We start from the raw sequence: 10,164 nt of genomic DNA, 5'->3' as shown, positions 1-10,164 counted from the left end.
GTTCCACTGGAGTGGTTTATTCCATTCCCTTGTCTTGTGGAAAGTTTCATGTGGGCCAAACTGGACGTTGTGTCAATGACCGTCTAGGGGAACACGCCCTAAATTTAGAAAAGAAATACGATAAATACAAGCATCTTGTTGCACATGTAAGTAAGTGTGGAGTATGTGTGGCCCGGTTTGAGGAGAGAAAGGTTCTTGGTAAGAGTAAAGACAGGACAGCACGGATAAGCCTAGAAGCCTACCAAATACAGAAACTTGGCAGCGAGTGCATCAGCGAACCTTCCTTATCTCTGTTCCAGGCTGAGACTGACTTTTTTAATGCAGCTATCTGATGATTCGATGGGAAGATAAACTGAAGTGTGATTGATGCCCTTGCCTACCCGCGCATGCGCTCGCGATTAGATGGCTCTGTCACAACCCCTGTCTTTTTGTCATCTTTTCCGTTACGATCCTTCCGCCTATAAAAGGTGCGGCTTTCGACGAATAAATCCTGTTTACAGTAAGCGCTTGTGTGTGTTTCGGTTTTCTTGTCCGTGTCTTTGTTTGCGCTATAAACCCTTCTACATCAAGACAATATAATATTGGTGCGTTAAAGGTTTTACAGAACATGAACGCGGTTTAAAAGTTATTGTTTACAAGGAACTTAGTCTGCAGTGCTTTCATAGACTCAGTTGCTCCTGCGGAGCAAAATAAGCAGAACGAACGAACATGTAACTATATCCTCGCGGAAAAATGCACCCCGATAACGCGTATCCGCGTTCGCAGGAATAGATAGCCTTCTTGGTTTTCCTGCAAATCAAATGCTTCATTGAGATATTGGCCTGAGAACAAATACCGGAAAGACTGATAACCGAATCGGGTGCATTATCGACACAATTGCAGATAGAGCGCACGGACTGAGGGGGGGGCCGTCTTCAAAGCGAGGTTCAGTGTTCACGCCGCGGCTCTGGCAGTGACAGGAGCCCCGTTGCCTTAATTTCCCCTCTCCAGCAGCCACTACTGCGACCGCAAGAGCAGCCGGATAGCCAAAGCACCGCCGTGCGGGACCCAACAAATCTGTGCTTGTAAGACTTCCCCGGACAGCCAACGAAATCGTTCTTGATGCTCACTTGTTCAGTGTGAAACCATTTGTGACTGAAGTGGACCAAATACAAAAGGCTGCCCAAGCCTCATGAGCATCTTTCTGGCTCATAAATTTTGCACTAGCCTCTTTCACAGTCGCGGCTTTCAAGAGACTGCCAATGCCAGCTTAGAGAAACCTTTCACTTGTGCCTGCGCCAGGTAAGTACCGAATCTTACTTTTCCTTTGGTTATTTCATGTATCGCAATTAAAAAGGTTTCGACGAATTTAATTTCGCTTTATTTTACGCGGCTCGATCTACTCGTCCGTCTCTGAATAGTCATTAGTCACTGTTTCATCATCATCTTCGTAATCATCATCAGCCTGGCTACATTCACTGCAGCACAAAGGACCCTCCCTTTGGCCCTTTCTAGCTGCACTGACAATATTTCGCGGATATCCTGCATTGTCCCCACAATTTCGCACATCCACGTTACCCTCTCCCTCCCGCTTCTACCCTTATAATCCATGAAAGTAAACTTAAGGCACCGTGGCCTTCTTCTCTTTGCATTACAGCACTTGTCCCGACTGCTTCATTCTTGATTTCCGCACGCATATAATTGACCCGCGGTGTTTCCTCCTCCATTCGACTCTCTTCTGGTCTCTTAACGCCACAGATACCATTTTCCTTTTCATAGCTTGTTCCGGTGCTGAAAATTCGAGGTCACGCTTTTCCGTCAGCCTTAGTTTCTGCCCCGTACTACAGTAGAACACTACAGTAGGCGGCTATGCATGAGCCGAGAATTACCAGCCGAATGAATTCCACTCCATTTCTGTACTCGAGTCATTTCACAATGTTCGTCCCCATCGGTGGCTAGTATCTGCTCTGAGTAAATGCATTCTCTTTACACTCCCATTTCATCACTGCCAACATAAATTGCTGTTCCCTGCAGAGACGCATGCATGAGCTTTATTTTCTTCGTTTTTGAATTTTATTCTGACCGTTCCGCTTTTCCTGTTTAGGTCGTGGACAGCCATGCTATGCAGTTCATCTCCTGAGTTTTGCCCAAATCGCGCCAAACTACATCCGATTTCGAAAAGATTGCCGGCGAAGCTACCCCTCCAGTGCACAGAACTCTTCGAAATAGCCAAAATTCGTTGGGCCACAGCGCCAAGAGTAACTGCGTTTTCAAAATTCTAAACGCTGATTTAGGTATTACTTGACGTGAGCTACACGCCTCTCACTAAACAGGGAGACTCACTGAATTAGTTAAAAGGTAGCTATTTCGTGCAAAATAACCATTTGATAGTTAGGAAGTCTTAACTACTTTGTGATGCACATTACTGCTGACAATGCTATGCTGGAAGAAGCGTTCTTCTAGCTCAAAAAGCCAGATTTTAAACTTGCAATAGTTTTTAAGGATACATATTAATCTCACGGGACTGTGTGGGTTTTTGCCTGTAACACAAAATTCCTTGGGAATTTTGTGTTAGGCAACGTGTCATGCAACGTTCTTTGCCTAGGCAGCCCGCAAAATGTTTCACTGCGCACCTCGAAACTGCGGGCGATAGCCTCTCGGTCTGCGATAAACGGAATACGTCATTCTGAGAGATTGGCAGTGCGTCTTTGGATGATAACATTCATTGGCCAGTTACCCTGGACGTAACACAGATATCTCAAGAACGCCGCGAGTTTCGTTGACAGCGCGTGGCAACTCATATCCATAAGCGCAGGCATGATTGGGTAAAAAGGTGTTGCTAGTGCTTCCAAAAAATGCTTGCTCTTCTTGTTGAGTAGCTTTACGGCCATGTGATCGACAGAGGAAAGGTCATTACAAGTTACCTATTTACGTATTACCTAGTTGCCTATTTTGGTCCGTATGAGTGTTTTCGTTCCGTATGAGTGCTTATACGGACCAAGAGTTCCCGCAAGGCGAGGACAATTGTTCTCCTTACCTTACACAGATTTAGAGCTTAATGTCTGCCATTAGTGCCCCGTTAGGGGGCTAAGATGAAAAACCCGTTGATCACTTGCTTTCTGTAAAGAGGTACCGTGAGGAGAAAGAGGCGGTGTTTAATAACGACTACAACGAAAAGTTGTTTTCACCCGCAGTATTCACAGCATGGATGTCTGTAAGTAGCAGGTGCATTAAAAGGCGGAGTATGGCTTATGGTTGGTTGATGGGGTTTAACGTCGCAAACAGACTCGGGCTATGAGGAACGCCGTAGTGAAGGGCTCCGGAAATTTCGACTGCCTGGGGTTCCTTAATGTGCACTGACATCGCACATTACACGGGCCTCTATAGGATTCAGCCTTTATTACAATGCGACCTCCACAGCCGGGATCGAACTCGGGTCTTTCGGATCAACAGTCAAGCACCATGACCTCTGTCACCGCGGAGGAAGGTAGAAATTTGGGTTAGCTAGTCACAGATAGGACAAAAATCCTCCCAGAGAGCGCAATGACCTTTGAGGCGTGCAACAATCATGCGACAGAAAGCATGCTCAGTCACACGATCGTCATGAAATGGGCCTGTTCTGTTTAAGTGCCATTGAGGCCACGCGTAAGCAGGTGGTTAGTGCACACTTTGCTGTCACTGCAAGCTCAATAATTAGGCACACGGGCATCTTGTTACTCAGGGTAACAACCGCAATTTTTCCAGCGCCCTAGAAGACATTACCCATCTTTCCATTATTAAACACTCTAGTTCTATGCCAAACTGCCTTTGAAGGAGTGATTCGCGTTTCCAACGGAAACCCAGCCACACCTGAGCATGACGCAAGGCCGCATTTCTTTCTCTAAAGCCGACGATAGGATTACACGTGCTAACAAGCGGATAATTTTTTTCAGCATTTCAAGATTTGCGACTGCCGCATATATTCTACTGCTAATGTCTTTTGATCGAGAAAAACAGAGTCGATTGGGAAATATAGAAATATGCATTCCTTCATGAATTTTTGCGTTTGACTGGAACTGATGGCTGTAGTCGGTAAGGAAATACTCTCGACGACCTTTGTTGTGAACATTTCAATGGTTGGTACCATAGACTTTAAACGCCCTCTTTTGAACGTGGTATACGGCCTGGCAGCTTGCCGGCTTATTCAACCATGTGCCATTACATGGAAATGTACAGCTACAGTATCTAAATGAATGGTAAGTTCGCTCTCACCTACGGATTTCTTAGCTGAACATTCAGATGGAGTAATAAGTGGTTAAACTGACTTAACGTGTTCCCGTTTCATATTGCAAGATCATTACCGGCCCCGGTGATAGCTATAGTGACACGCAGAACACAGTAGGTGCCACACGCCTAATCTGACGTACAGCTTTTTCAAGGTGACATAACTCTCGAATTTTTGCAGTTAGGTCCATTACGTTTACGCCTGTAGAACACATTCAATGGCATCTTTCGAACAGCAACTCACAATCTCTTCCGCAACAAATTAGTGGCCTAGAATTTATTTTGACGTGTTCACGCTATTGATGTTCGGATGGTTTTGAGTAGCCGGGTGTAGCGAAAAGCATAAAGGCGTTTAACGACGTTTGTCAGTAGCCCCCGTCCAACCTAAACCCTTAACTTTCAGCGTCGCTATTACAATTCAATTGCCCTGCGCAAGTGTTACAAACCTGTGTACTGAAACTGTAATGTATGGAAGAATACTGACGGTTGATGTAATTCGCAGATAAGTTTCAGAAACTGAACCTTTTATGACGTTGAGTATCAGTTTTAATCGTTTATTCTTCATTCCTCTCTTCAATTTCAGCAACTATCATGAAGGCCCGTGACGTCGTTCGCGACTTGAGTGACCCAGACAACGTCTGCGGCCTGGAAGACCACATCGTGCTCAATCTCAAACGGCCATGGCAGTCCTCATCGTCTCCACTCCCGCACTTCCCGAAAGGACTCCATCTTGAAAACGACGGGTGCCGAATAGTAACCACCGGTCAGAGCTTCGTCGAAAACTGCGACTTCTTGACTGAGCTAGGGGTTGTCGGGGCCCTACTCGCAGGTTGTGCTTCCTTCGAATCTTCCGACGGTCTCGCCACGGCAGCACGTAGGGTCCTCTCGAATGCCGAGACTCTCGTGATCGTGCACAACCGTGACTACGTTCTGGACCTGGTCGAGTGGTTTCCTTCAGTAGAGGTTCTCGTCTTATACCACGACATCAGGATACACAGACTGCAGGGAGGCTTCCCTGTGGTGCCCGGACCACGCATGTCCCGGTTGAGCAGGCTGCTTGGGAGTGTTCCGGCAATTGGAGCACCCGGCTTGTTTATAGACCGGAAGATAATCCTCGGATTAATGTCTTCCTGTCCTCAAGTAAGTATAGCAACGTGTCCTTCGTTGTCGCCACTTTGACTGCTCGGCGAAAACCAAAAATAGTCGAGAGAAAGAGCCCTTGTAGTGAATCTATCAAACAGATTATAAACTAAAACATAATTATGCACTATCTCAAAAATCTCAAAACATCAAGTGGCCGGAAGTGTCTGGTACGCCAGAACCCTGGGCCAGCTCTTAGGATCGAACTTTTGACAACGGGAGGGATGTATCTTATTGATTATGAGGGGCCTCCCGTCTCGAACTTGTTAAGCTCGTCCGCAGTGAAAAGCTGTATCACGTCACCAATTGGCTGTTCTGACATAACCGTCAGGAACAACATGTACGGAGTGTGTGCGGCAGCTGGTATGACGTCACGGCGGGGAAGAGCCAAACATGGAAGCAGCTACCACCCGTTGCGCCTCTGCATTAGGGGTTAGCTACTGCAGCGGAGCAACTCTCTATACTTCATTACACTTTCCGGCTGCTCTAGCCGATCCACTTGCCGTCAGGTTCCCTAAAACACCAGCCGATGAAGGCCGCTGTCGATAGAATGCGCATGCGCAAAAACGAGAGCATTGAAAACTCCAGCAGGCGTAGGCGGAAACACAGCAGCAGCCAACTATCGGTCGACTCATAAACAACTCTGTGTAACTCGGGGTGAAGCCACGAAAAAGTTTGAACGGGAGACATCAGACAATATCTTTGGCTATTATCACCCAAACATACGCGACAGCTCGCCCTAGAATTCAACCATAAGCTAAACCACAGCTGATCTCAGCCAATTCTTGTTTTTTTAGGTCCCCTTCCCTATTAGGCCTAACAGCGAACCCCAGCCAATAATCATATATTCTCGCATTCACTCTGTCTCAGAACGAGCAGTTCATGCCACTGGAGAGCGAGGGAAAAAATACCTTCTTCAAGGTCAAATTAAGGGCTATAGAGGACCCGGCTTCGCTCGTCGACGACGGTTGCCCGCATCAACCACAACTGCTGATGGTGTGGAGGACATTTAGTCTAATCAGGAAATCGAAAAGCTGCTGAACAGGAGAAAAGGATGTGCTTTCCATTTGCGCAGACAGTAATCGAGACCCTTCCATTTGCATATTCACCCTATTCAGACCGTTCAAGTGAGCGCCTTCACTACTTAGCCATTCTGTACCTTTACCGTTATCTTCCTAAAGCTTATAGCTTTATGGTAAGACCAGTGCTTTATGCCCGATGGTCTTTTCAGCTTTCCCTGAAAAGCTGGAGATGCAGGGACACAATGTGTAGATGCTTGAAGAGAAGTGTGGATCCTTATCTGCTTCAGTACTGTTGTCTAGAAGAAACTCCCCCTTTCTCTGCCAACCGTTTTTCGCAGTTGTGTGAGGTTCAGACGGCGATGCACAACGTCCTGGTACCCGGCCGACCACAGATAGTCATCATGTTCTCGACCTTCTACCGCCCACTGCTGACCTCGTGCAGCCTCATTCTGGGCAACAATTATGAATGCCTTGACGGAGAGATGTGCTGCTTTGAGAATGCGGTGAACATTACACCGGAGCACCTCATCCTGGCTCACCAACTTTTCCGCCGTCTGCGACGCCTCGAGGTAAATTTCGGATATCTGCTCGGCGGCAAGTTTTACGGGTTTTTTGTTACCTTTGGTTTTAAAGGGACTCTGAGGGCAAATAAAAGGTGCTTGCATCTACAGGTTACCGCGTTCTGATCGCTAAGAGACTACTCTCACCAAAAATGGAGCTCTGCTAAAAAGGAAAAGAATAACAAACTAAATACAAGTGTCGCCATTACCGGGTGACTTCGCAGCAAATCTCGTGCGTCGACAATGATATTTCGGTGCAGATCCAAGGGACAGGCTATGTAGGCACTAATCTCAATACGGTGGTGACTCGTCCTTTTTGGTTTGGACGTCAGTAAGTTGTGTCGGCTGCCAGGAAGATTTGTAAGTCCAATTTTCTTGAGGATAAATGCGGCTTTCGCTGCCAGCAAGCATCAAAATGGCCACTTAACCCATACAATCAATAACAATAATTGGATGGACTTGTACTGAGTGTTCCTTTAAAGGCCACATTTACGGACGCTACCAACTAGCGCCGTTTTTCACCCACAGTGCTGGCGGCTGATGATCAAACACTTTGACTGCAAAGACCTACTCTTCCAGCTCGTTAGAAAGATTCGCAGTGCATGAATAGGTTTACACTAGAAAGAATAGTTCACCATGCTTCGTGTCCTAACTGCAACATTTTCAAGGCATGCGCTGTAATAGGAACGCTTTGAGCCGCCTGCTAAATTGGTTGCAGAGTCTAAATCAGCTTCTTTCTTCCAGCGATCAAAAAACTCCCAAGTCCATGAGGAGAAGTTATTTTTATAATTAACGTGCATTCTTTAAGGCAAGTGTATGACTAAACGTCCCTTATAAGATGTTGCATCATTACCAACGCATATAGTCCCGTAGTCAGAAGGATGTATACAAGCCACGAAGAAATAAGTGATAAGACATTGGGCTGCAAAACATTTTTAGTGCGAAGGGATTTCTAGCCGCACTCCCTGGGTTTCAGAGGTATCCGTCTGTTTGAAACCCTGAGTGGCAAGTGTAAGTGAGTCACTGGGTCAGTGGACACCTCAACCGTGCTTTGAGGTACATGGAGGGGATGTCCGCCTGCAATTAAACGGTGCTTTGTAATAATGTTTCATTTATAAGAATGCTAAACGGCCTGCCATTTTTGTGCTTGTTCACGGAAACGCCCAACTTTACAAAAATATGCAATATGTAATGCTGGCTAACCAAACTATTGCAAAGGTCAGAAGAGCGTATTAACGAAGTTTTCTTCCGAGTGCTTTCTGAAATGGACCCTTCCTGCACAAGAAGTAAAGTGTTCTGTTTGAAGGGAAAAAACAGCTTGAAAAAAAAAAAACAAATCAAAACTCTAGATAACGACACACGTGACGTGCTCGGTGTTTTTATTTGCCATACAAGCAAAAAAACTCCGAAAACTCGCAGTTTTCTTACAATGTACTGTCTTTCTCGCAGGTAACCACAACAAGCATGGAGACCGTTGCCGAAATTTCAAGGTTCACGCGCATTAGCGAGCTGTCGTTAACATTTTCTTCAGGCATGGTTTACACTTTCAGTGGTACATTGGAAAATGCGCTGAAGCGGCTGCGGCTCAAGCACCTATCCCTTAGGTGCGTGAAAGACGTCGTCCCTTCAGCCATCGTGAGGCACTGGCCTAACCTGGAGACCCTCATGCTTATTGACTGCACGGTTGCAGGGAGCGAGGAAGGAGGAGTCCCAAAGGACTCCTTGCATGCTATGGTTAACCTGCGCATGAGTTTCGTTTGCGACACGTCCTGTAGCGATAAGCTTGTAGTGGAAGCAGGAAAGGAACTCTTGGATGCAACGACACATCTGTTAAGACTGCATTTAGACGGTGAACTGCTCTGCCAGTTTTTTGTGTTTCGCTGCGTTTTCGTGCCAATGCCATACCTAGAGCACTTAACACTCGCGACAGAGCTACCTTTGCCGGAGCTGGGTCTCACTGTCGATGATCTGCACAAACTTGTGAGTGGGCTGCCGTCCCTCCGTCACGTGACCACCGACAGCTACGACATCCGGCTTTTTTTCCAGTGTTACGCTCCTCGAGTGAACATCCACTGGTCCAAGTGTACAACATGCATGGCCGAGTTTCCGCTCGTCGACGAAACTCAGGGGGTCATGTGGAAAGGGATGCAGATGTCTACGTGATGCAGATCATGATCTCGGTAAACTTGTGCGAAATAAGATGTCTTTGTGTGTCCATTACCAATTCACTGCATCGTGGGAGAGAGAAAGAGTACAGGAGGAAAGAGAAGGAGGGTAACGAGAAGAAAGTATGCCGCTTTCCTTACCTTACTAGTTGCCAGGGAAAAGGCGGTGATAGGGTTCAAGAGAAAAGTTAGTTGTGTTAAAAATTTCAATGGTTATGTAAAAAAATAAAGATTTTCATTGTAGAAAATCAATAGGCTATAAAACAGGCAAGTCGTCCTCAATAAACAGAATACTGCTTGGCAGGTCTTCGGAAACGACGAGCACTAGGGCCACTGTCCTGAAATCGTAACTTGAAACGCTGGTCAAACTTGCGCAACTGTTCACGATAACTGTGTTCTCGCTGGCACTAATGTCTCTCCGGACAATAGCGCTTATTTAAGATGTGTTCCAATACTTTCACTTTCTTTTCATAGTGCTGTATTTCCTTCACTCTAGCACCATCTCCAATTGGTCACGACTCAGACAACAGTGAGACGGGAGTGAGCTTCTCTTCACCGAGCGCATTAGTAGCCCTCCTGACGTAGCATTGTGGGATAAATGTGAAATGGAATATGACAGCTACTCTCTAGAGTCTTGACTTCAGCTCACGGTTTACGCAGGCAGGTCGATGCAACATTGGCATTTCCCAAAGTTGCCAGTTGAAAACAATTGTTCAATATATAAAGGCTGCACTTCATTCGGGTCGGTCACTGTAACTGCCGCCTTTTCGAACAAAGGTATTTCTGAACCCAGCCGCTCGGTGTAAACCGATAACTGCCTTCGTCAACTTCAGAACAGAAATAAAACAAGATGTTATCGAGAAAAAGCTTCCTGTCATCGCTGCAGCATTGAGGAGGGAAGGAAGGGATGCGCGCTGCTCTTCTCGTGAAAGTGCACAGTATGACTGCAGAGGTAGTGAGTAGAAAAGGCGCAGTACCACTCATGACTATGGTTATGACAAGCGCCTCCTCAAGCTCATGTCGTGCGCACATTTA

The 10,164-nt window shown here is 46.3% G+C and overlaps 1 protein-coding gene across 1 annotated transcript; it reads left to right on the top strand.

Annotated features, from left to right (window-relative positions):
- Positions 1-1,000: 1,000 nt before the first annotated feature.
- On the top strand, positions 1,001-9,306 carry LOC149330608 (uncharacterized). Its single transcript, XM_089559458.1, has 4 exons — positions 1,001-1,281; positions 4,826-5,382; positions 6,743-6,973; positions 8,414-9,306. Exons 2-4 carry the CDS (start codon positions 4,834-4,836, stop codon positions 9,125-9,127), a joined length of 1,494 nt encoding a protein of 497 aa, XP_089415584.1. The 5' UTR covers positions 1,001-1,281; positions 4,826-4,833; the 3' UTR covers positions 9,128-9,306.
- Positions 9,307-10,164: the final 858 nt, after the last annotated feature.

This window comes from Amblyomma mixtum, chromosome 9, assembly GCF_055824585.1.
Source record: "Amblyomma mixtum isolate Tamu chromosome 9, ASM5582458v1, whole genome shotgun sequence".
NCBI classification, from domain to species: Eukaryota; Metazoa; Arthropoda; class Arachnida; order Ixodida; family Ixodidae; genus Amblyomma; species Amblyomma mixtum.
Note: the sequence above shows the minus strand (reverse complement) of the source record. Positions and strands in the feature narration are given on the sequence as shown.